The sequence below is a fragment of the Orycteropus afer genome, unplaced genomic scaffold, assembly GCF_000298275.1.
Source record: "Orycteropus afer afer isolate SDZICR_OR568_19922 unplaced genomic scaffold, OryAfe1.0 scaffold00354, whole genome shotgun sequence".
Classification (NCBI taxonomy): domain Eukaryota; kingdom Metazoa; phylum Chordata; class Mammalia; order Tubulidentata; family Orycteropodidae; genus Orycteropus; species Orycteropus afer.
The window spans coordinates 872,693-899,853 of NW_006921941.1; the positions used below are offsets into that span (position 1 = coordinate 872,693).

Here is a 27,161-nt window from a genome sequence, read left to right on the forward strand (position 1 = left end):
TCATCTTCCTTCAACTCTCAGTACCTATCAGGCACATGGACAAACCCTTCTACTTGAAACACTCTCTCTCTCTTGCCTTCTGAGATACCACACTCTCTTCATTTTCTTCTTCCCTCTCTTGTGGCTGAGCATCCCAGGAAGCCTTCTATCTCTCTGCCCAGGTTCCTGGAAGTTCTATCCCAGGCCTTCCTTTTCTCACTCTACAGACTCTTCCTGGGTGATTTCCTCTGTTCCTTGAGCTGCAGTTGCTCTCTGTGAATCGATAACAAGCCAATCTACATATCCAGTCTCTCCCTGTGTCCTGAGCTCCAGAGGAGCACGCACAATTGTTTCCTGACATCTCTACTTCTATATTGCAAGAACCTCTCCTAACTGTAGAACTGAATGCATCACCTTACTCACAGATTTGTTCTTCTTTCTCCGTTCCTTAGGTGAGAAAATAGTACCACCATTTCCTCAGCTGCTCAAGTCAGGAGGAGCCAGGGGTCATTCCTGACTTCTCTCTTTGTCATACTTACGACAATCAATCACCAAGAGGTAGGCAGTCTTGATGCTTTTCACTGCTCTCCATCCTCATCCCCACCACTCTGATCCAGGCCACCATCTTTCCTCACATTGACTGCTGCAGTAGCCTCTTCCTTGGTCTCCCCAGCAGTTTTGCCTGTGTCCACTCTACCCTCTACTCCCCTATTTAAAGCCTTCAATGACTCCCATTGTCCTTGGCCCTGCAGCCTCTGGCCCCACTTACTTCCCTGGGGTCTTCCCCTCTATTCTAGAACAACATCAAGATTACAATTCATTCCTTGTATGGATCAGGGTCCTTGCTGTACTGTTTCTCTGCCATGCTCACCTGGGAAGAGGTGGAGAACCAAGCTCAGGTACCCTGGGATTGATAGCCCCCTTCCCTCAGTTCCACACTGGATTTGTTGAGGCCTTGAAGGAGGGAATCTGGTGCCTTTGTCTGTTTATCTGTCCATCTGTCTACCTTTTCTTTCCTGTTTTTTTGCTCTTCCCCTTCTCCAAGGAACTGGAGTGGGATGGAGCCCCAGATTCTTGCTTTGGCTGACGCAGTGTCCTTGTTAGGAAGGAGCCAGACTCTGACCTGTGACAAGGCTGCCAACAGTTGCCTTAGAGAGGGGGATGGACAATGAACTTTTCTGGGCCTCTGCCCTGTGAAACACCTGGTACTGCAGGAAAGAGTGGGTCTGTGGCGGTTTAGCTTTGGGGGAGTGACTGAGACATCCTTGTTTTGAAGGCTAGTCAATGGCCAAGGGATGGATGAGATGGCAGGAGCAGCAGCAGCTCTGAGGGATGGAGGGAGGCCCCATTCTGAAAATGTGGACAGGGCCTTGGGAAAGGGTCACTCATCGCTGCCCTCATCCTCTAGCATTTCTGACCCTCATTCTATCTATTGCCTAAGTGGGAGGACAGAGGCCCTGGGGCCTGGGTGGTGGGGGTGGGGGGCAGCGGAGGCCACATTCCTGGAGTGTTAATGATCTCTGGGCTGGGCAGGAGCTGAGCCCCCAAACCAGCTAAAAACAACAAACAGCTCCCAGGAGGGATTTGTGTCTGTCCTGAGAGTCAAGGATTTCCGCCTAAATGAGGGCTGTGGCCTGTGGAGCTCTTAGCAAAGAAATTCCCCAGTGACCAGAAGCCCTGTCTCCCTCCATTCTTTGCCCTCCTCCCACTCTCCTAGCTCCCAGGCAAGGGGAAGCAGCAGCCACCACGACACCTGGGAGATGGGAGAGCAGAGTCTGGGTGTATTCCTCCCCTGGTCTCACAAATCCTTACCACAGTCCAGGAGCGATGCTGTTCTTGGCATTTTATAGATAAGGACACGAAGCCTCAGCTAGAGAAGTGGCTGGTACGGAGAAGTTGCTCAGTAGACCCTTGACCAAATGAATGGGTGAACTGACAAAGTAACAGGCAAGTTCCAGGGTCATGCTGGGGCCAAGCTGGGGCTGGACCCAGGTCTGCTTGACTCCATCCATGAGCATTTTTCTCCACTACATGTTCTCCTGGCATGGGGGGGCCATCAGCTTTTACCTTCCACCTCTGAAGGAAATCCTAGAGAGGAGGCTAGGCTTCACTCAGGAACTCTAGGGGCTGCTTGAAAGAGGAGGAATGAAGGATATCAGGAGGTGCCTGGTCCTCCCCTGAAGGGATTATGGAGGAGTTAGGAAGAGACAGAGTTCCCAAGTGGTGCCAAGCACCCTGCTGACATCAGGTACTTTCCACTTGGATCAGACCTTTTCTCCTTATAAAGACCCTGGGTGGTGCAGATGGTGAAGGTGCTTCACTACTAACCAAGAGGGTAAAGGTTTGACTCCACCAGAGGCATCTCAGAAGAAAGGCCTGGTGATCTGCTTCCAAAAACTCAGCTATTGAACACCTGTGGTGCACAGCTCTACTCTGACACATATGAATGAGGTTGCCATCAAATGGCAACTGTTTTCTCCCCTCCTTATGAAGATTCTGGTGGCATAGTGGATAAGGCATTTGGCTGCTAACCAGAAGGTCAGCAGTTCAAACCCATTAGCTGCTCTATGGAAGCAAGATGAGATGATCTATAAAAATTTATAGCCTCGGAAACCCAGTGGGGTTTACTATGAGTTGTGATCAACTTGATGGCAGAGTGTGTGTGTGTGTATGTGAAGATTCTCAGGAGCTCCTGGGTAGTGCAAATGGTTAAGCACTAGACTACTGACTGAAAAGTTGATTATTCAAACCTACCTAGAGGTGCCTTGAAGTAAGGCCTGGCCATTTGCTTCCAAAAGGTCACAACCTTGAAAAGCCTATGGAGTTCTACTAGGGACACATGGGGTCACCATGAGTGAGAATGGACTGGATGGCAACTAACAACATCATGAAGCCTCCCTTGCCTCAGATAGGACCTTTCACCCTCTGATCCTACCTTTCCCAACCTTATATGAATACAAATTCTTTGCATAGTGTCCTGCCCTCACATGGTCTTAGGCTCTTTCCTGTCTTCCAGCAGGCCTGACCCACTCTTGAACTGGGGCCTACAGCCCCAGGCCTTGGGGCCTTCCCCCAAAATCCTCAGGCAGCCCTTGTTCTCCCTGTGTCACCACCCCCACCCCACCTCCAACTCTCCCACCCACAATTCAAAAAGTCAAGTCTTGATGCTTTAAATCCATCATTTATTGCCCACAGCTCATTAGTGTTACAGAAATCAGAGATTGAGAAATTTTCTGAGAAGGTTAAAAAGACACTGAGCTTTCGGCAAAGTCCTCTGGATGTGGCTGTGACATGTACTGGTCCCTCACTCACACAAGCCCAGGGCTGGAAGACCACCTTGGAACCCCCACTCTTCTCCCAGTCCAGAGGCCCAGGACAGGAGGCAAGCTGGCTCACGATTAGGGAGTGGGAAGGGGGTCTGCTGGCATCTTGACCCTGCAGCCATGTTGGCATCTTGGTCTTCTGCTCTCTGGAAATGGAGAGAAGGGCCTTCCAAAGTCTGCCAATGTTTGAAGTGGCAACATGATGGTTGGGTAGGTACATCAGTGTTGGAGGCCAGCATTCTGACACAACATTCTGGTACCGACTGGGTCTAGGCTCGACCCCTTTCCCAGTCATGAACTAATCTCCACACCAGACCTCCCTTCCTCTGGCCCCAACAGAATGGGAGGATGAATATTGGCTGACAGTTTTCTCATGGGATTTTCTGCAGCCAGACAGAGGCCTAGCAGCATGACCCACTGTCCCCTTGTCGCCATCACCCTGAGCTATAAGGATCCCTTGTCAGCTTGCCATCACAGAAGGAGCCACCTTAGCTCACTTGAAATTGCATTTAGGAACATGATCAGAAATCATCCAGGAGACAAAACAAATAGGGAATAAGACCATGAAGCCACAGAAACGGGGCTGGGCCAGGACAGCCAGCAGAGTGGGAGTTGGAGAGGGCCCCATCACTGCCAACTCTCTGGATTGTGTGGGAGTGGGGGTGGATAGGCAGTTTTGGTCCCAAGGTAAAGTTCATAAGAACAAGAACCTATGGGAAGTGAAGGCAGAGTGAGCTTAAAGTGAGCGGTCCAAAAGAAGACCCAGGCATGCCCAGCTTTCAGCCCAGCCCAGCCCACAGTCACTGGCACATTCACATTATGGCGGGATTGGTTCAAAAATACCTGTCATGCCCACACTGTGGCATCCCTCCCCTTCCCCCTGTTGCTTTGCCCTCTAGGCTCGTCTCTGCCTTCTCCCCTTCCTATTGGACAGGTGGGTAGGCTGCTCCTCAGGACAGTGGGGGTTCCATAGGGCAGACTTCCTGCAGTGCCAGCTGATGGACACTGGGGCCTGGCCAAAAGGCCCAGGCCACACAGCTAATAGGTGAGTACATGGTGCCAATGCCCATGGAAGACCCTCCTCACCAAGATGACTCCTGCCTTGAGGGTGGTGAGAGGCCTCCTGGGGCCACCCCTTCCACTCCTGTACCAGCCCCTTTTCCTGCATTACATTTATTCACCATCTGGGCTGGGGTTCCCAAGGTTCCCCCAGAATTAGGGCAGGGGAAGCCCTGGGGCTGCATGTTAATGCACCCCATTCCATCTGGGGTCAGTGAAGAGTGTGCATTGAGGCCAGTGCTTCTGTTTCACCTGGAGGTGGTGGTGGTCACCTCACTCACCCCCACCCCAGCTTCTGCTTCCCTCTGCAGAATTCTTCCCTCTCTCCAGCCCACAGATGGAAGGAGATGGGTACCAGCAACGAGGGAACTCTGGAACCAGTGCAGGGTGAGAGATGGCATGTGGCCCCACATTCATCCACAAATAGAAGGTCAGCTGCCCTGGGGATGTGGGATTTCACGCAGAAGGGCAAGGCCTAGGTTCTGAGGCCAGCAGCTGGCATCCCAGTCCAGTGTCCACATTGAAGCAGTGCTAGACAGGCAAAGATGAGATCTAGCTGGAAGAGCCGTTGGAAACCCATCAATCCAGTTCTCTAGTTCCAAACGGAGTGGAGGCACAGAGAAGGAAGTGGATTTGTCCAAAGCCAAACAACCCATTAGTTCCTCAGCTTGGGTCTGTCCAAGGTTAGTGCTGCCTCTCAGATAGTGCCTAGAGTTCTGGCCTCCACACTCTCAGGTTCAAGACCTTTCTACCCAGGAAAAGGTAGGGAGGGAGTCAGACAGTGCTGGAGTGGTTCCCTCCATAGCAGTAGGTCTAGCTCCAGCCCCAGTGCCCAGCTCCAACAAGGCTATAGCCTGCTGCCTGGGGCTCCTGCCTGGAGGTTGGGTCACCTCGCCCCACTCCCCACCCCCACATCAGTCAGGGCTCCATGAAGGCTGACCTCAGCCCACTGTATCACAGGCTTCATGCAGAAAGACTGGTTCTGCAGGTGTGACATACATGGCGCCAGCCACACTCAGAGCCAGTTGTCCGAGGAACCTCCAGTGCTCTGACTCCCCAGACTTCTCCAGGACCTTAGTCCTGGCTGGCTGACCCTGTGAGGTGCAAATCACTTCCCCTCTCCTCCCAATCACTAGAAAATCCTTAATCTACTACTGTAGCACCACCAACCCAACTTCCAGGCCTGCTCCTGCTCCTACCACCTGTCCAAGATCACTTCTGGGCAGCCACAAACCAGGCTAAGACTCAATTCTGATAAAAAATAAAAATAAAAAAGAAATCAAAGTATAAAAGGACCCTAATTCTACCCAGTGGGCACTCTACAAATTTTCAGCTTTACACATAATTGTGCTGAGTGGAGTTGTGTGGCAACCCCACATAAGGCCCAGAAATGCACTTGATTAATTTTTATAGGAAATGTGTCAGAATTCCTCTCCCCTAAGTTAAAGTGTGAATGGATTAGTTTACTCTACCACTGCAGTCCAGTACCCCCGGGAATGGCCCAGGGCTGAAGATGTCTGCACACCTCTCCCTGCCAATGCAGCCCCGTGATACTCCTTCCCTGCCTCCCACCTCCCTGGCCCAGACAATGCTCCATCCCCAGGCCAGCCACCACAACTCAAAGCCCCTTGTTGTACACCACTGTCCGGCTGCTCGTAGCCCGGGCAATTTCAGGCTCCAGTTGAGATGTTTCGATCTGAGGAGAGAGTGAGAACACAGAGGAGAGGTGAGGAGAGAGGGGTCTGTAGGGAAAAGTGGGGAGACTGGGAGTACTGGTTAGTTCTAACCCCTCTGTGCACCCCCAGCCAAGGTCCATGTACCCTTTCTACTGATGTGTCTTCATTCTCTATTGACCTCCTCACATGTGGTTCATAGATTCCCTTCCAGCCAGTTTGTGTTTCTTCCTTAATAAATTGTGGGTGAACTCTGGCCTCCGAGTTCTGTATCCCCCTTATCTTCAAGGACCCTGTTCACCATACTGCAGATACCTACTTCCAGGGCCACACCCTGAACCTGGTCACCACCCACATCTATCCAGCATCTATCCAGATGCTTTTAAGTCCAAGCCCCACCCTCTTGGACCTCATTCTCCTACTCCTCCAGCAACGCCATTTCTAAACCACCCAGCCTTCAGGCCTCGGGCTCCTTATCTCTGTCTTCACATCCCCTCCTCCAACTCATACACCATGGGCCATTATGCCAACCAGTCCCTGTCCATATGTCCCTCCAACTCTGACTGGTGGAAATCCTGCTTTGGGTGAACCCAATCATCCATCCATCTTCTCTACTTTTGAACCTGACAGCCTGATGAAGGCCACTCAAAATTCATCATTGCTGACTGGCTGGACCCTCACAGTGGCCAGCAACAATCCATTGTCCTGCTCAACTCCCTCTCTCATTCTCCACTGATGCCCATTAAGCCTTCTCTGCTCTTATTAGCCATGGCCACTCTCACATCCCCACGCAGATGAGCCTTCTTCCTACTTCAGGGAGAATACAGAAGGCATCAGGAAGGAACACCCTCAGCTTCCCATCATCAAACCACAGTCTACCTGTGTCCACAACTTTGTTCCACACCTGCCCTCCTGTTACCCCCCAGCAGTATCCCTCCTCTTGGGAAGCAGATCCCCAACTTGGGCTCTATCTCCTTCCATCCACTCTTGGAGCTTACTCCTGAATTATCATCAGTCTTCCTCAGCTCTGTAGTCTACTGACACCTGCCCGTCACTATGTCAACACACCAGAAACTTCCACAAGATAAAACCTTCACTTGATCCCATGTCATGCTCCAGAAACTGCCAGGTCTCTTTCTTCATCAACAACCAAATTCCTTATAAAGGGCTGTCTATACTACTAGTCCCCACCTTCTCACCTCCCACTGACTTTTCAACCTACAGCAAATTTGGCTTCTGTTCCCACCACACTCCACTGAAACTCTTCTCTACAAAGTGACTGCCATGCTCTTTTTTGCTCCACTCACTGGACATTTCTCAGGCCTCCTACTCCTTGATCTCTCAGGAGGGCCACATGCTGCTGAGCTTTCCCTCTTTGAAACACTGTCTTATCTTTTGTACGTCTCCCTCTCTACTGATCTCCCTCCTCTGAGCAATGCTGTTGCGTTGCTGGGTCCGTGGGGCTTGGTCTTCTCCTCTGCACATGCCCCTGGGTCATCTCACCGGCTGGTGGCTCCCAGATCTAAGGTGTCTCCATCCATGCTGCTACCCTGAACTGCAGACCCACTAGGCCTCTCTATCTGAGTGTCTCACAGGCACCTGGGATCAACTCATGTAAACCAGAATGGAATTCATTCTCTCCCCTGCCCAATCAAGCTCCCCATCTGGGGACTGACACCATCATCCAAGAGTGCTCTGATTCAAAACCCTGGAGCTTCCTCATTGTCCCTTTGTTCTTGCTCCCCACCCCAAAGCCTCCTCCAACCCCTTCCATCCACCCCCACCATGGCTAGTGCAAGTCTTCTAATGCAAGTCAGATCATGCCTCTCTCTACTGCAAAATGGTTCAGTGGCTCCTGCTGCCTACAGGGATCATGTCCAGATTCCTGTACTCTCTAACCCTGCCACCTCTCACCATCTTCCTTTTGTACTGAAGATACTGCTGGACATAACTTACTGCACTTCCTCAGACACACTGGGCTATTTCTTACCTGAGTCTTTGCCTGAGCTGTTGCTCCCTCTGCCAGAAACATACTTTCCCTCATTTCTGCTCTGTCTCCTCTACCCCTGCTTTCCCGTCTCTGGCTGATCGTTCATGTTTCAACTTTAGACATTTTCCCTCATCCAGGCTCTCCTATGTACCCACCACTCTCTGCACTTATTCCGAGCAGTGTATCACACTGTTTTGGGGCTAGCTCTCCACATTAGATTGCAAGCTCCATGAGGCAGCGAGTGTGTTTATCTTGTTCATCTCTGTATTCTCAAAGCCTAGCATAGTGTTGGCACACAGAAGGTTTTTGAGGAGTGTTGAATAAATGAGTGGAATGGAAAGAGGCAGAAAGTTCTGGGAGGATGGGATCCCCCTGGAGCCCTCCAGCAGCCCAGACACTCGCTGGTCTTCAGCTACAGGGACTGAGCTTGTGGGGATATCTGGGCCCAAAACCTGAAAGAAGTCAGAAGCAAGAGGCTCCATCTGACATCCATGCTAGGCAGTCAAGGAAGGGCATGGGCTTTGTAACTTATCCGAGCTGAACTCGGTCCCAGGCCTCTGCTGTATGTCAAGCCATGACAACCCAGGGGAGTAGTCAGAAGGTGGGACAGATCTGTCCAAGTCACGTAAGAACTCAGTCTGGCTAGGGAGGCAGGACTCTGCACAGAACTCAGTGATGCCCAGGCTGCACGCATCAGAGTCCAGACAAGACGTAGCTCCTATAGATTGGGGCAGGTGGGCATGTGGGGCTCCTGGAGGTGACGGGGCCTTTCCTCCATAATCCCTGGTACCCCAGTACCCAGGTTCTAACCACTTGAGGGGGCCAAACAGACAAGAGCTAGGTTCAGGATCTAGGCCTCTTCCCCATCCCCTCTCCTCAAGCCACCTTCTCCCTCCCCATCCCTGCCGGCCTCGTGTCCCCCCCACCCTACCAGTTCCCCTCGTCCCCATGCTGCCACTGACACAATGCACAGCACCCACGCTTAAAAATCTAAATGCTTTTGAAAATGTTTAACCTAGTTAGACAAATTAGCAAAAATTTGTGCAAAACAATTTAGGTATTTAAAATATTCAATGTTTTTAAAAAACTGGAAAACTGTTCTTAGCTTTCAGCTGCAAAAACCAACAAAATATAACATCCCAGCAATCTTACCATGAGGTGTAACATAACCCTTCGGGAAAGCTGTTAAACAGCTACTGAGGCATCCTGGGAAATAGCACTTCATTTATTCAAATGCACATATGTCAGGCTTTTGCACCATATGTCATTCCAAGCTATTTACAGTAATAATTAAATCTTAATCAACGTTTAACCTCTGTAAAATGTTTGAAGAATCCTAATCACCCTTCAGACTGCACTAATGAAGGAGAAATATATAAACATAAAAGGAAAATGATGCATAGATATCACGCTGGAAAGAACAGTAATTGCAAAATTGTATTTCTTTTAAATATAATCAGTAAATGATGTAAAGTAAGCCAAGGAGTATTTTAAGTTAAGACATCTTGGATGTCAGAGGTGTGAGCAGCTAATTTTGTTCTGCTACCCATAACAGATGTAGCATATTTTATTTTAGTGCCATTATTAGCAACTTCCCATGCCGGCTTTCACTGAAGCACTGAGGCCCGCATTAAAATCAGAGGTTGCTCACCACCAAGGCGGAGGACCATGGCCCAGGCCACGGGCCACTCTGCCCACTCCCTGAGGAGTGCTGACCCTGTAGAGACTGAAACCTCCTTCTCAGTGGAGGCTGCCACAGCCCAGGCACCCCTGGGCTCCCTGCTGTGCTGTGTGTACCAGGTAGGAGGGAAGCATGGGGGAGACTCAAGCAGTGGGTAGGCTCCTGGGATAGGGTTTTGAGGCACTTGGGAGCAGGGGCTCAGGCACAGAGATGGCTTTCAAGTCTTTCTGTTTTAATTCAATCTTTCCTCAGGTCAGTAGACATTTTTGGTTGCCAATGCCACGCAACAGGGCTGGGGGTGCACACAGGCACACACGTGCACACATACACACACACAGGTGCACACGTGCGCCCACAAGCCTAGCCCTGCCCTTGAGAGGTGCGTGGTCTCGAGGCACTCAGACAATGAAAGCAGATGGATTTCAGATAGATAAGCAAAGTGCCATGGAAACTGAGGTGAGGTGGGGGCTATAACTCACTGATGGGAGGACCAAGGAAGGAAGTCTTCCCAGAGAAGGTGGGCCAGGAAACAAATGGAGGCGTTTGATAAGAGAGGGTGGGAAAAGCTTGCTGGGTGAAGGGAAAAGCATTAACTGGCCAGCATGTCCTGTTTGGGGTGGACAATGTTGGGAATGTTAGGAAATGGAAGTGGGGCCCTGTGGGCCACATGAAGGTGTCAGTCCTTTGAGAGCAATGGGGAGCTATGGGAGGATTGTGAGCAGGAGTGGACTATGACCTAGACTCAGTTTTAGAAGGTCTCTCTGGTGGCACTGGGTGTGGAGGGTGGCTAATAAGTGAGGGGGTAGGGAAGCCTCCCGGGGAGCATGTAGGAAAAGTCCATGAGAGACCCCTGGTCCTGCTGAGAGGAGGGTGCTTGGGGATTTTCCTGAAGATGAAATCCATAGGAGTTGATGACCAATTCCATGTGGGGGTGAGAGGGAGGAGTTGAAGATGACTGTGCCTTGGATGACTCCTAATTCTAGTTCTGGAGCTTGGGTGGCTGATAATACCATTCTCATACACAGGGAATACAAGAGGGAAACAGGTTGTGGGGGGTGGGATGGCAATAGGCTCAGGCTTGGCTATGTTGAGTCTGGGTGCCTGTGGGTCCTTGAGATGGAGAGGTCTGAGGAGCAGATGGGTCCAGGGTTCTGGAGCTCTGGGCAGGGGTCTGGGCAGGAGCAAGAGCCTGGGATGTGTGAGCACAGCCAGAGCCTCCAGAGTGGGGGAGGTTGCCCAAGAGAGCAGATGGAAGGAGAGGGTGCCAAGGCCTGGGGAACACGCACTTCTGAGGGGTGGGTGAAGGGAATAAGCCCATGATGGCGGCCTGGGGGGGACCAGCCTAAGGAGTGGAAACAGTGACAGAGGGTGGCAGAGACAACAGACAGCCAAATATACCCGGCAGTCATGGACACCAGGCTACAGAGTTTTTTTCTGAGAGTGCTCCTAGTGAGGACTGAGAGGCTTTGGCCTTGGCAACTGGATTTAGAGATCACCTAGGGTCCAGGTCTCTTCACTCTCCTCTCAGTGCCAATGCTGGTCACAGCCCTCTCTCCCACCCTGAGCCAACTCCACTGGCCAATCTTTAATTCTTTCTTCTCTGGCCATGGCTGGGTGTTGGCCAAGGGCCTACTATCTTCTAGGTCTCACTGGGGTCCTTACCTCTGGGCTCAGGCAGGAGAGGCTGGGGCAGGGACTGCTGTGCTTCCTGCTTGACCAGACCTATTTTTTTCTCCCCTGTCTACCATGACAGCAAGTCTCTCATGACGTGTGGATCACTCTTCTGGGGTTGGGTGTAAGTGGCTGAGTCACCCCAAAGGGAACCATGTTCTCCAGGGCCCAGGGCCTCCCAGTAAATAAATGTAATTCAGGTACTGGGGTGAAGGTAACAGGATACACTTACTGCCACCTCCTGTTGTCCTAACCAGCTCCAGGGTCCCAGAGGTAGGAACAAAGGGCTTATGCTGTTCTCTTTTGGTCCTCCAGCTGCCTGGAGGACTGATGGGCAAGCAGCAGAAGCTGGATTTAGGTACCACGTGGGCAGCAGAACAAATGGTGTGGTGGCCACAGTGGTTCACAGGAAGGGTTTGGAGGGAGGGAAAAAGGTACCAGGGCATAGTGAGAGGGATGGGTAGAGAGAGGAGGGACCACCAGCTCTTGGGCCAGTGAAGGTTAGAGTGCTAGGGGAGTGGGTCAAAGGCAGGGGCTTGGATGGGACCACAAACGAGCTCTGAGGAGCTCTTCTACAGAGAAGATGAAGAGAAAGGAGGCTGCAAAAGGAGAGGCCACGGGGCAAATGGGTGACCCAGGCCCTAGGCTGCCAGCTGGGGGCAGGCAGGCATCCATGAGCCCACTCCCCTCCTCCATAATGCAGGCACTGGTGACTCCCCCTCAGGCAAGTGATAGCCAGCCAGCAGAGGGTTCTTGGGAAGGGGTATCTGAGATGGGGAGCCAAAGCCCTGGAGGGTGGGCACTGCAGGGATCACTGAGGAAGCTGAAGTTAAAAAAAAAAAAAAAAAAAAAAACTCTGGGGTGCTGGGAAGATGAGGGCCTGCTTATCTGCCCCCATCCCAGACTGTGTACCTCTTCTGAGACTGGCTGTCAAGTGCCTAAGGAGAAGCCCACCAGCTGAAGGACCCCACCTCATATCCTGCATTAAAGAGGGAATAAACTGACAGGTTCCTGCCTGAAATAACATGCCCACCCTGCATGAAATTAGCAAGGTCCCTCACTCCAAGGCAGAACCTGCACCCTCATCAGGAACCCTCCCCACATTAGTGCCCCAACCCCATCCTACAGACTCTGCTCAAAACATGCAGCCCCTCACAGCTGATAGCACCCAAGTGGACTTCCCGTTGGATTTTAGGTGAGAGCCAGATAACACTGAGCACCACGTCCAGTCTCTCCCCAACCACCCCAGCACCTCCAGGTCTACTGGCTCCAGCCTGCTGGCCTTCTGTGGCCTGGGAAGGGTTAACGCTGAGCTATTTACCTGTCTCCAGGGTGGGGGCCAGAGTCAGGAATGCATTTGGGGCCACCTCTGTGTCTGCAGCCTTGGCACACACACACCTGCAGCAGCGCCAGCGGATAGTTTACATATTTGAACGTGGAGCTAAGGTGCAGAGACATAAACAGGAAACCAGATCCCCCCCCCCCCCCGGCCTGTGCCCCATTCTCAGGGGCTTTTACCTACTACAAAGAACTTCCTCCTCTTTGCCTTTCTTCTGGTGGCTTTTCGGCCTTCTTTTCAAAGGCACAGGGCTGGGAGTGGGGTGTTAAGCATGACCTTGTGACATAGCTCAAAGCTGCCTCCTGTCCTGACCCAGCACCCAGGTCTCCGAGGATCTGTAGGTGATGGCAACATTGTCACAGGATCCAAAGCCCACCAAGCACCTGGCTGACCCTGTATGCCTGAGGCCTCTGCCAGGCCTAGGGTCAGCCTGCCCACTGGGCAGCCCATCCTACCCTTTCCCACCAGGTGTGGGTAGAACCCAGGTCCTGCTCAGGCACACATATGCAGACTCCATCACTGAGGAAGGGAAGCTAACCTGAGTATCCTTGGAGGGCAGGGGTGTTACACTGGGGCTGGGCAGCAGTTGAAGTTTGAGCCTGAACTCCTAGGTCAGGCCTCTTGTGCTGGTTATGGAGTCCCACAGCTTCCCAATGAACACCAGACTCCTGGGCTGGACATTCAAGGCCTTCTAGGGCCTCTTCCAGGTCCCTCACCCACCAGCTGCTCTCCTGCTTTCTCCAGGAAGCCTTCCCTGATCTTCTCAGCCCAAATCCATTACTGCAGCCTGTAGTGCCACAGAACTGTTTCCATCTCCATCACATCCTCAGTCCTAGGCTGACGTGTACTCTAACCAGTTGTAAGCACAGCGGTTATCCCCTTGACTTAAGTTGTACGTCACTGGACGCAGCTCAGTATCCATGTGTTGTATAATGTTAGTCCTCAATGAAAGTTGAATCAAATTGAGCTAAAACTCCTCAAGCGCCTCTGTGCTAGGTGCACTAGGCAGATGACTGGAGCTTTGCACTGTTCCTGACTGCCCTCTGGTGGACCCACCTCAGAATCATTCTCTGTTCTCCATCTCCTCAGCCTTGAGGCCTCAGTTTCCCCAGGTGTGCAGCTGGATGATTGCCTCCTGAGGTTGGGTATAATCAAGAAACCAGTGGGAGAGTCCTTTGCAGACTAGAAACCTGCATAATGCATTACGAAACACTGCGTAATGAAGGCAGGACCCCGGGTTATCCCAGTATTTCTCTCCTGTGGCTCCTCATGGCTCATAGGCCGAGCCCTTGCTGTGGGTCAGGCATGTTCTAAACACTTGGCACTTACCTCTCAACTGGAGCTTTTTGTACAACCTAACCTCTTCCCTCCCTACCCTGAATTTGGCTAGAAGGTACTCTAGAGGGTTCTAGAAAGGAGAACCAGAGAGGGATAGGCTGAGAGGTGGTCCTGCTGAGGCCAGTCACTGGTGTGTGTGTGCGTGCACTTGCATGTGGGTCTGTGTGCACGCGCAGGTTTGGAGTGGGGGTGTAGGGAACAGGCAACATGACAGGTGGCGTTGGCGTTCCTGGGCTCTGAGCAGCTTTGTCATTCCCATCCATCCCTCCTGGGGGGGTCCTGTGGGCAAACTCCAAGAAAGCAGCGGGCGGGGAGGTGGCAGATTTCTGACAGCAAAAATAGCCCATTTTGGAGTTCAGTAGGGGCTGATTAAACCAGTAAACGAGAAAACCCCAAAACAAACATTTCCAAGCAAAATAGGAGATGGATTTGAGACTGTCTCCCTTGCCCTGGGGGACAGTGAGTGCTGCTGTGGACTTAGAAGGGATTTAATGACCCCGAGATGTTGCCTCCTGCTGCACATCAGTCCTGAAAGAGTGGAAGAAGCGGGAACCAACCAACAAAGTCAAGTTGAACCCAAAATGAACCATGCCCTCCATTAGGAGTTGACAAGTGAAGAGTGGGTTTTCAGCCTTAGGGATAGCCTATGCTGAGAAAGGGTAAGAGGACTATTGTCCTGAGGGGTAGATAGGATATAAGAAAGGTGAACTACCACGATCTGTATGTGTGAGATGAGACAGGTCATGGTGGGCTCATCAGGGAGGACTTCTTGGAGATGAGGACGTTTCTAGAATAGCTTAAATATGAACCTGAGTTCATTCTCAACTTTTCCTCATTCTTGGCTAGGAATTCAAATTCTTCCTCAGAAAAAAGAACACAAGCTGGGGTAGATATTTGCCTCTGGTGGGTCACAATTGCCCAGTCAGCTGGTTCAACAAAACCACCATTTTCCTCAAGGCTGGTGAGGGGGAGGAGAGATTTGGTGGAGATTCTGAAATCTACCATGGATACCCAAATTCTTTTTCCATACAAGGAAGGTGTGCCTCTTTGTTTCCTGACTCTGAAAGTTGGAAGTCATTATGTTGGGAAGTAGGTGAGAATGGCTGAAGTGAGGAGGGGCCAGGCCAAAAGGGAGGTGGTTGGAGGGTTGTCAGGGCTGAAATGGAGGCTCTTAGCAGGAAGCCCTGGGGGACTCTGATGATACCTTTTCTTCCAGTCAAGGTGTTCAGTAGAAGCCGGAGGGGCAAAGGGAGGAGGGGTGCTGCTGAGGTGTCAGGGAAGGCCAAAGGGCAGGGGCCAACAAGCCCGACAAGACAATCACCAGGGCCAGGCCAACAGAGAAAACAGGCCAAACAGGAAACAACTCTCCCAGCTAGTGAACCTGACTCCTCGGCCCCATGCTGCCCCTGCAACAGCTGGTGCATCGGAGAGAGACACACGGAAAGACATACACTGAGCAAGCCTCCCATCATCCAAGCCAGAGGCTCACTGACCCTGGAGCTGCTGGAAGGACAGGAGATCCCGAGTGAGCATCCAGGGGTCCTCTCCGTGTCCCCAGCTCCACTCACAAGACATACCTCAGCCATGCTGCAGATGAGGCACTGGAAGTCAGCGTTGGATTTAAGATCACACAGCCAGCTGCCAGATCTCCTGACTCTAGCACCAGGGCCCTGTCTCCTAGTTTCACTTCCAGAATCCAAATAGGCAGAGCCAAACAGAAACTTAGTTACAAACTTCATCTTATGGCTGGGGAAGCTGAGTCTTTGAAGCTGAGACCTAAGGTCATAAAAGAGTTGGGGCTGAGAGATGCCAGCCAGAGGGCATGAGGACAGGCCTGGGGGAACTCAGGACAACCCCACAGACCCAACACCTAAGAACAGGACAGAGCCACCAGGGGCCCTCTGGTCCCCACTATTCACCCATCCACAGAAAAACTCCACCTTCTCCTGTGGACACATTTCAACCTCACCAAATCAGCTAATTATTGACAGTTGGTGAAGAGGAGATTTCACTTTTTCCTCCTGTTAAACTGCTCCTAATTAGTACCCTGTCACCACGGCTGGCTCGCCCGCCCGCCGCCCGCCCGATCGTGCAGTAATCCCGCTGCACAGTGCCTCATTAACCTTTTGCTCCTCTCCTGCCGCCTGCCAACAAGATGAAGACAAAAACAGATTGTCTAACAATGGCTCCGGCTTGTATGTGCAGCCTCGTTCCCCAGCCCCTGAGCTCCTATGGGAATAGTGGGGGGAAAGAGAGGGGACTGGTGGGGGGAGAGGCCCCAGAGGAATCAAGGAAAGGAGAAAGAGGCACAAAGAAAGATGGAGACAGGCACAGAGGCGGGGAAGTGGGGAGGGGGTCTTGGCCAAGGTACTGCTTCTTGCTCCCGGGAGTCAAGAGGTTCATTCAACAGGGTTAGAAGTGCTCGTAGGTAGGGAACCGGCTGTCAGAGTTGGAGGAACATTCACAACTGCCAGGTCCAGCCTCTTGTGGCAGCCAAGCTTGTGGGCCTGGAGACTGGACCCTGGACATTTCCCTGAGGGACGTGGGGTACTAATGTGTGTGTGCGTGCATGTGTGTCTGGGAGAGGACAGTGAGAATCTGGAACTCCTAGTCTCCACAGTGGGCAGGGCCACCTCAAATCAGGCCCCACCATACCATAAAGAGGCCCCCACAACTTCCCCAGCCTCAAGCAGTCCCTGGCCAAGTGCTAGCACAGCCCTCTGTTTTATTTTCTTCAATGTCTTCACCAGTACCTGATATTTCTTGTTTCTTGGTTTTTTGGTCTCCCCCACTAGAACATAGGTCCCTGGGGGTATTATATGGCCATCCTGGTTACATGAAGAAAATGAAAACAATGAGACAAGAGTCTGGGTGCCAAGAGACTGAGATAGCCCCAACCATGCTGAGGAAAGCCTAGCTGAGTGGGCCTTGCTATCACCCCACAGCAGACCTCAACCTCTGGGGGCACAGGACCCACCAGGCCAGAAGCCATGCTTCCTGCCAGGCCCTGCTCCCGAGGTCTCACATACAAGCCCCTGCTGGTCAACTAGCCTCCCATTCTTCTGCAGCTCTGGGTTAGGAAACAAAGGTAGGAACACTTACTCAGAAAGGCCCTAAGAAATGGCCACTTGGGAAGGGCAGAAGGTGGGTGAGGGGCCTCCTCGAATGCTCCTTATGATAACTCAACACTGAGCTGTCTGAAGTTCAGGTTTGGGCCTTCTCATTTTATAATGATGGGGATGGGTTGGAGAAGGCATGGAATAATTCTGCCCAGGTAGAAAGCTTGTTCTATCATTGCCAACTCTGGACCTTAGGCAAGAGATTTAATCCTCCTGGGCTCAGTTTCCTCATTTGTAAACAGGGAATAATATATGGTACCTACCTCACAGGATTGTCGTGCTCTGGATCCCCATTCCCCACTGTAGCCAACCAGGTCCCTCTGTCATGGGACCCAGGGACCCCAATCAAGGTCCCTCTGTCTTGTTCATTTCTTTCTCATCATTGGTCTTTGTCCAAGCCCCTCAACTCCCCTCTCAGAACACCCAGCGAGTAAAACTTTCTTTGCTGTTCTCCAATGGTTTCCCATCCCTGAGTGCACTTCTCTGAAGAAAGTGTGAAAACCAACTACCATTTTGCTTCCTAGATCGCCTCATCTAGCTACCTCACCCAGCTGTAAAGTCTTATCAACTCCTTCTAGTTCCCTCTATAGTAGCTCACTCCACAGAGGCCCTCCTGGTCCTTTTCCTTGGTTTTTTGAAGCCATTCCATCTGAGATCTCCCCCTACCCATGGCTGCTCCTTTTCCTTCTTGTTCTTCCTCCACTCTTGCCATAGTGACTTCACCCCATTCCCTTGGCTTCAACTACCCCCTATGTACCAACCTCCCCCACCCCATCCCCGAGATCCATATCGCCAGCCAAAATCTCTCCCCAGAGCTGTGGACACACACATCTGTCTACATAACAAACCTTGATATGCAATAATATTTCTAACTCTAAAGGTATTAAAAACGAGTTGTCACAGTCAATTTAGACTCATGATGACCCCATATGTGTCAGAGTAGAACCGCTCCATAGGGTCTCCAATGGCTGATTTTTCAGAATTAGATTATTAGAACTTTTTCCCAAGGCTCCTCTAGGTGGACTTGAACCTCCAACCTTTTGATTCACAGTTGAGCATGTTAACCATCTGCACCACTCAGGGACTCTCAAAGGGCATCAGAGGGATTTAACACAATAAGGCATGTGGATTTCCCAGCATGGCGCTTGGCATGGTAGATGCTTGATAAATGGTAGCTATTATTATTATTTGCAATTGTACTCTCAGTTCCACTGTAATAAGCAGAAATACTAATTTGAAAAGAGCTGATATAACCCTCTCCTAGGAATCAAAGGGGGGGACTGAAGTTCTCCCCTTCACCTCTGGGGTTCCTGGGTTGGAAACTCCACACCAATCACTGCATGCCAGCCACTCTAGGAACCAGTTCCTAAACTCTATCTCCAAGTCCCCCAATTAATTAATTAGTGTTCCAGTGAATACTCCTGTTGACAATCTTGGTGGCTTTTGGCAAGGTTGGGTCAGGCCAAGCAAGTCCAGACTTATTGTGGCAAATCCCACTGGCTTTTAGGATATGAGACATGATCCCCATAAGGCAGAAGAAGCACCTCGTTAGAGAGAATTAATTGGGAGGATAAATGGGGGGAACGAGGTCCTCTCAGCCAACTGACTGATAGCTTTGGTACCACAGGTCATAGACAGGTCTCAAAATACCCCATAATACCCTGGCTGGCTGGCATCCTTTCAGGGTTGATGCAGCTGAGGAAGGAGCTCTGAAAATCTTTCCCCTACCTTCCTGTCCAAGCTGACAAACACATTGACTGTATGGGTTGGGTTGCATTAAGAGGGATTTTGTTTAGTCACCCAGCAGAACTAACTTCCCTGCCTATTTAAAGCAGGTATGGGAGGACAAGAGAAGCCTGGGCTCTGAGAGTTGGTTTAGCTCATTTCAAACCATCTCTGCAGCAGAGCCAGAGGCATGGTGGGTAAATGTCTCTCCATTACTTTCTCCAAGGGAACACTCACATAAGACTCACAGTCTCATGATGGGGCTGCCCCGAGCTACTTCCTTTTTCCACTACCACAGGGTTGGCAAGGTGGCTGAATGAGGAGAGAAAATGGACCAAAGGAAAATCAGATGCCTGATATCCTAAGAGCTCTGGACTGGAAGTGTGGATACCTAGGGTTTCTTCTGAGATTGGCATCTGGCTTCTGTGACCTTGGGGTGGTCCCTTAGCTGCTCTGGGCCTCCATTTCTCCATCTGAGCCAGGAGGAAGGTAAACTGAATAACCTTGAACATTTCTTACAACTGGGATGGTCCCCAATTCTGTGACATGGGGTTTTCTCTGCTGTGGGTCCTCTCTCCTATGCAGCCAGTAGGAAGTGCAGTGTCCAGCCTTTGGGGATGGAGATGCGGGTCCACTGAGAACTTGACCATATTCCAAACTTGTAAGCCACCTGGAGCCCTCGACTCTGCGGAGTTCCCAGACTGCATCAGGTAGTTGCTGGTCAGCTTATCTCTGGAGGATGGGAGGCCTGGCTTCAGGCCAAGGCTGGGCCCTGTGGGCACGAGGGTGCTGCAAGGACATATCACACACCAGGCTTCCCGTCCCTGTGTGCCTTGGCCACCTCTATCATAGTCTCCTCCATGAACTCTGGGGCTAAGCAGGTGAAAGTAACTCCAGTTCCCATCCTCCAAGGACCTCAGTGCCTAACGCATTGCTAACCAGAAAGTTGGTGGTTCAAACCCACCAGGCACTCTGCAGAAGCAAGACTAGGCAATCTACTTCCATAGGGATTTATTGCCTCGGAAACCCAATGGGGGTTGCTATGAGCCACCCACTTGATGGCAGTGGGTTTTTTTTTTTTTTTTTTTAAGGACCTCAGGGCCAGGAGACTGAATCACACTTCCCACTCTGAACTCTGGTCCTCCAGGTCTCACAGGAGAGGATAATACCCCAGCCCAGGCCCCTTATTTTCACCTTCTCCTTCTCTTGGAGTCCATGGGTGGAATAAACGGTTAGCATGCTCAGCTGCTAAGGAAAAGGTTGGAGGTCTTAGCACATCCTAGAGGTGCCTTGGAAGAAAGGCCTGATGATCTACTTGCAAAAAACTCAGCCACTGAAAATCCTATGGAGGGCAGTTCTGCTGGGACACACATGGAGACACTTTTCAGGCCTCACAAAGCTTGACTGTGCAGGAGTACCTGACTCTGTGGACTGCCATCTGCCTTGTGACCTTTACCTCCCTGGCCACTCCTCCTTGGACCCTGCCTAGATCCCACCTCCTGCCCTCATTTCCATGACTGTTTTTATGCCAGTGGGCTCTACTTCTGTCCTTCAAGCCCAGGCCTCTCTCCTGGGCTCCTGACCCGGTGCCAGCTTCCCACAGGGCACTTCCACTTGGACATTCCATAGGCACCTCAAGCCCCACCTCTAACTCAGCAGGCTGTGCTCCCTCCAACTGCCCCTCCGCCAGCATCTCCATGCTGTTGAGTAGTGCCTACATCTGCCTGGTTGTTCAAAATCAGAAAGCTGGTGCTTTCCTGCCAGCTCCCTGTCCCTCCCTACCCTCCCTACCACATTCAGCTCTTCACCAAATCCCGATGAAGCTGCCTCCTAAGTCTCAAACAGGCCCACTTCTCTCGATGCCCAATGCCAACAGCCTGGGCCAAGCTGCCATCATCTTTCACTGGATGCCCGCCACAGCCTCCGGATGGTTCCTTCTCCTCCAGAGCTCCAATCCAGCCTCCTCCATGCAGCCACGGGGACCGCTCAAAATCAGAAATCTGTAGTCCTGCTTTCCATGGCCCTAATGATGACATTTACTCTCTTTGCTTTGGCTTCTGAGGTCCCAAGCCCCACCTCCTGGCCCCTGGCCCTCCTCCTCTGGCCCACTTCATCTTGCTCCTCTCCCTACTTGCACTGTACCCTTTGGTTGATTCTTGGAACATACAGTGTGCTGCCTCACTCCAGAACCTCTGCACCAGTTGATCCCTGGCCTGTGTGCTTCCCTCAGGCCTCTTTTCACTTAGCCAGTGCCATCCCATCCTCCAGACCCTGCTGTTTCTCTCTACACTGGGTTTGGTCCCCTTGCCCTTTCTTCTCACATTCCGCGGAACTTCTCCCATGCTAACAGTCCTCACGCTTCATTTGCCATCGTCTGGTTTATCACTGTGCTCATTGCTGGACCCTCAACCCTGAGAGATCAGAGCTGGGGCCAATCTCATTCACGGCTATAATCTCAGTGTCTAATACAGTGCTGGAGCTCTGGTGGCGTAGTGACTAAGGCATTTGACTGCTAATCAGAAGGCTGGCAGTTCAAACCCACCAGCCACTCCTCGGAAGGAAGGTTGGGCAATCTACTTTCGTAGTGTTACTGCCTTGGAAACCCAAGGAGGGGTCGCTATGAGTCGGGTCCAACTCAATGGCACATAACAACAACAACAACAGTACAGTGCTAGGTAATTGGCATTGAATAAGTATTTGTTAATACATGACCCTAGGTGGTGCAAACAGGTAATCTGCTCAGCTGCTAATGAAAGGTTGGCAGTTGGAGCCTACCCAGAGGCACCTCAGTGGAAAGGCCTGGTGATCTGAAAAATCAGCCACTGATAAACATTTACCTGAGGCAGATACTACTTGGAGAGATCAATCATGGGAGAATAGTAGGGCTATGTACAGGGAGACAGCTCAGGGGGCAGGAGTGCATGGGAGGGAAGGACACAGGGAAGAGGTAACTATGGGGAGGAAGTGGGAGGAGAGCTGTTGCATTGTGGGAAATTGCAGTCAATGTCATGAGACAAAGTGCATGTGAACTGCTGTATGGAAAATGAATTTACTCTGTAAACTTTCACCCAAATCACAATAAAAATTAAAAAAAAAATCAGCCATTGAAAACCTCATGAGCACAGTCTAGTCTAACACACACAGAATTGGGTTGCGATGAGTTGTGGAGTCTGCTCAATGGCGACTGATAACTGGTAATAAATGACCCAATGTTAGACCCACCAGTGCCCCTCCCTGTTCTGCCCACGAGCCACCCCCTGCAACTGACCTCTGACATCTGTGGGAAGAGGCTGATGGCCAGTGGCAGGGCCAGGCCGAAGGCTGCCAGGCACACGAGGCTTTGCACAGGGAGGAGCAGCCGGGGGCGCGCCTGCAGGAGAGCTGTCCTGTAGGGAGAAAAGAGGGGGCCTTATGGACCCTGAGATGGGTTGCTCACCAACATACTGGGTCGTAATTAGGGTCTCAGGGCCAAGGCAGCATGGTCCATAGGCTACAGCCAGTAGCTAAACAGTAATGGTGGAATTTTGTATTTGGGGTCTTTCCCAGTTGGCAACCTTTCTTGCTAACCTTGTTTCTAAGAATATTGTTGATTGAACTCTTACCAAATCAAATCATAGGTGAGCACTTATGGGCACCCACTCACCCCCCATGTGTCTATCCCTGTGCCAGTAGGGTCACATATGGGGGAGATGACAGATGAAGCTGTTGGCCTCTGCTCCTGGGGAGATTATAGGAGAGTAAGACCTCTCTCGAAGGCAGCACGTAATTAAATAGCAAACAAACCAGAGTAGATGCCAAGTCCAGGGAAGAAGATAAGCCACTCCCCCCAATACACACACACACACACACACAGCCAGGAAGGATGATCTTCTGTGTGCGAACAGATGATGCCATACTGGCTACCTTGTCAAGGCTGGTCCAAGAGCCACAGAGAAGGGGCACTGATTTGCCCAGGGCCAGCAGGCAGATCTGTTGCCTGGACTCCTAACTCCCAATGTGCTGTCACCTGAGCTGTCTGGGCTCCTACCTTCAGGACCCTTTGCCAGCCTCATCCCCAGCATCTCACAGCAGGTACCCACTCTCCATGGCTTCAAAGGTGGGATTCCTGGGCAGGAGAAGGGGCCTGAGTCCTCTAATTCTGTGACAAAATAGGCTCCTCAGATAGAGTGGGGGCCACAGCAGCTGGCAAAGCCACCTTCACCATGTTGTTCATCATAGCTTTACACCCTGCACAATCCAGCGGGCCCATTAGAGGGAACCACCAACCACTCCACTTGGAGAAGCCCGAGATGGGATGTGCCATCAGGATGGATGATGCCCTATTTGCCAGGAGATGTTAGGTGAGCACTAATCTGATGGGGGTGACTACATTAGTCTCTGTGTGATCAGCAGCTGGCGTGAAGAAGAGAAGGGCTTGCTGGGGTCACAGGCAAGGTGGGGGTCCTCCTGGGGTCAGGGCCTCAGTGTGGGGGCAGGCAAACCCTGCACCATCCTCATCTCCTGGGACAAGAATCCCTGAGCAGCCAGAAAATGGGGCAGCAGTTCTCAAACTTTAGTGTGCAGCAAGACCATGTGAGGAGCTGGTTAAAAATGCAGACTCTCAATGGCCTTCTGCATCAGGGCCTGACCAGTGGTACCAGACCTGTGAATCTGCATTTTAAATAGCCCTCTAGGAGTCTAAGACAAGTGATCCCAGGACCACTCTTGAGAAACTCGGCTCCAGAATGTTCCTATTAAGGAAGCAATAATGATCCAATTATGTGTAAGCAACAAGAACAAAAAGAAACCCACTATCCATCAGTTCATTCCAATTCATAATGACCCTATAGGACAGAGTAGAACTGCCCCATAGGGTTTCTGAGGCTGTAAATCTTTAAGGAAGCAGACCGTCTCATCTTTCTCCTGTGGAGTGGCTGGTGGGTTTAAACTGCAGACCTTTTGGTTGGCAGCTGAGTGCTTTAACCACTGTGCCACCAGGGCTCCTAGCAGTGCTCAGAAATCATGTCTTATTAATTATTATTGTTATTGCCCATGGTCCATGAGAGCAAGAGGGAGGGTCCTGGTGGCTGGGCTCTCCCCCAGCCCTCACCCCTGATCGAGACCCCAAGATCTGTCCAAACCAAAATACCAAACCCATTGCCATCAAATTGATTCTGACTCATAATGATCCCCATTGGTTTCCAAGGCTGTAAATCTTTATGGAAGTAGATTGCTTCATTTTCCTCCTGCAGAGCAGCTGGTGGGTTTGAACCACAGACCTTCTGGTTAGCAGCCAAATGCTTTACCCACTATGCCAGCAAGCTCCTTAAGATCTGTCCAGCTGCTGAATTAAGCCTGAGATTGCAAAGGCGGAGTTTGCACAGGCTTAAGAGCCGCTCAAGCCCTTCTGACTTCCCCCTTGCCTTGACCCAGAGCCCCTCCTCTCCCTTTCCTTCCATCTAGCCTCACACCACCCATGGACTCTGCCCAGGGCCTCCTGGGCTTCCACAGGAGTCATGAAGGGGCCCTGAGATAATTTTCAACTCTGGCCAATTTCTTAAGCAGATCAACAAAGGTGGGATGCATAAGCTCATTCTTCAAATGCAGCACACCAGGAGCCCAGGCTCTGAGGCATCTTTGGGGGGTGAGGCTGTTTAGTCCAGCTGGGCTGGCCACAGGAACTGAGACAGGAGGGAGAAAAGGGTATGAAGTCCCAGTAGGCACTTCCCTGAGGGTCACCAAGGATCACTGAGGGCAGGACAGGGGAGGGTGACAGGGAGCAAGCCTGAAGTTCCCTTCCTGCAAGGTGAGGGCAGGCTTGGGCTCAGTCCTTGGGACCTCCTGGTGGGGCACTGTGACCTTAGTTCTTCTGAAGGGGTGGGGTGGCTGGACTGAATTCCCTATTGGGAAAGCAGACTGTGCTCTCAACTCTGGAAGGAGGCAGGCACGGGGCTCTGGCCAAGCAGGAGCCTGAAGTCCCAGCCCAGAGCAGGCGGGAGTGAACACAGCAGGACGGGGGAGGGGAAGAGGAGAGGGAAATGGCAGAGAGATTGGAAAGGCAGCTGGGGGAGTTAAAATATGCAGATGGAGGGATGTGAGAATGCCTGGGAGAAAGGAAAGACCCGGAACCCAGGGAATGAGGGTGGATGAGAAGCAGCCTCGGAAACCCACTGAGGAGGGTGTGTTGGGCCCCTAGTTCTGCCCCTTGTGGTGCCTGCAGACCAATGGCCAGCCCAGCCCAGGGCACAGGGCTGGAAGGTGAGCCAAGGCCCTCCTGGTCTAGCACAGGCACCTGTTTCTAAGTTGAAGGGATCATCACATCAGGTGGTGGTGGGAGCTGATCTTGGGTCTTGCTCTCTCTCCCAGCCTTGGGTCTAAAACCTGCTTCCCTCCCAGCTCTGCTGATGAATGCGCTGGAGGATGTGTGTGAAGCTGGAGCGTGAGTGCTGTGCAGCCCATTGGGGAGGGTGCAGTTAAGATTGAAGGCCTGTTACATCTGTGTTTGACTGTGAGTGTATGTGTGTGTTGGAGGTTGTGCGCATCCCCTCACAGGGGGGGCCAGTGTTCTGGGCTGAGGGCAGAGACTCTGTCACATCTGACTTGAGAATCTTTCCTCTCAGTCTCAGACTCAAGAATATGCTGAGCTTCTACCTCTCTCTTACCCTAGCAGGAAACCCAGGGACCCCTGGATAAACTGAGGCCTGGATGAGAGGTGAGAGGGCGCCCCAGCCCCTGGCCCCACCACACAACAGCTTGTCTCCCCCATAGCTGCACATTCCCTCAGCACTTGGAGCAGAGTTTTAGTTTGCACTCCATTAATTTACAAGTAGGCTGCTTTGTAAGCGTTCTTTTGTCTTTTTTGCCCTGGCAGTCTGACTCCCTCACCCAACCTGGTTCCTAGAGAGGGGCTGTCCTCCCCTTCTGCGTCCTCAGCAGACACCCTTGCCATTAGCGCTCCTATCTAGACACTATAAGGGGTGCTGGAGGCGGGGGGCACTGCAGAGAGTCAAAGGGTCTGCTGGAAGGCACAAAGTACAAAGTTGTAGTGGACCAGATGATGAAGGAGCAGCGTCCTCATTTTCCGGATGGGAAACTGAGGTTCTGGGAGACTATAAGACCGTGTCACACTGGCCAAAAGCAATGGAGCAGGAACCCAGATTTAGCTCTCCTATGAGTCTCAGGAGCTCTGGTGGCGTAGTGCGTAAAACACTTGACTACTAACCAGAAGGCTGGCGGTTCAAAACCACCAGCCACTCCTCAGAAGGAAGATGGGGCAATCTACTTCCGGTAGTGATACCACCTCAGAAACCCAAGGAGGGGTCGCTATGAGTCGGGTCCAACTCAATGGCAAATAACAACAACAACATGAGAGTCTCAGCCCCCTGTGCTACACTGCTCTGCCTCTCCTATCACAGTTTCCAGTGATCTCCAGCAGTTCCTAGGCATATGCTAGATGAGGAAGTCTTTGAGGGCACAGACTAGACCTCATTCATCTTGGTATTTCTGGAGAAGCTTGGTTTGGACTCTTTCTCCTCCCTAGAAATCTTCCCAGAAGCTCCAGAGAAGGACCAATCAAATACAAAACTGCCAGGAGAATCAAATGGTTAACCTCTCTCCCCACTACCAGAGGGCTTCTTTGGACCCTGAGTTGAACCAGACCGCGTGGCACCTTAGATTCTAGGTGGATCCTGGGCCAGGGAAGTTCACAATTTCCCTGGAACAATCTCCATCCTACCTCCTGTGCCCCAAGTCCTGAGTTTAAACCCATAAACCAGTCACCATTTTCTGCAAACCCAACTCAGATGCCAACCAACAAGTCATGACAGGCCACAGTAAATTCCAAGGTTCAGGATTTAGCAGCCTTGAAGACAGAAGCCCTGCCTCCGACAATGGTCCTATAAGTTTATGTGAATGATGAGAACTCCCAAGTGTATAGTAGAGTTGACAAGGGGAAGATTGTGGTCACTGCTTGGTCACAGCCAGCTACCCAGAGGGACCAAGTAGTTGAACATGCGGGCTTGGGACCATAGTTGCAGGGGATATCAAGCTCAATTGGCATAACATACTATATAAAACACTGTTCCACCTCCTACTTTGGCAAGTAACGACTGGGATCTTAAAAGCTAGCACGCTGCCATTTAGATGCAACAATAGGTCTCTCCTCATCCAGAGCAAAGAAGAATGAAGAAAACAAAAATTCATGGAAACAATTAGTCCTAGCGACTGGTAACACCATCCGATCTGCAGCCTATACGACTATGAGACCAGAAGAACTAGATGGTGCC

General features: G+C 51.5%; 1 protein-coding gene across 1 annotated transcript in view; it reads right to left on the reverse strand.

Annotated features, from left to right (window-relative positions):
- Positions 1-5,979: 5,979 nt before the first annotated feature.
- The window catches only part of SFXN5 (sideroflexin 5), a 144,115-nt gene continuing 122,933 nt past the window's right edge, over positions 5,980-27,161 (reverse strand). The window contains exons 13-14 of the mRNA XM_007952605.2: positions 22,166-22,283; positions 5,980-6,057 (exon numbers count right to left, since the gene is read on the reverse strand). Coding sequence (XP_007950796.1) covers positions 5,980-6,057; positions 22,166-22,283 — 196 coding nt within the window. The remainder of the gene's footprint in view (positions 6,058-22,165; positions 22,284-27,161) is intronic.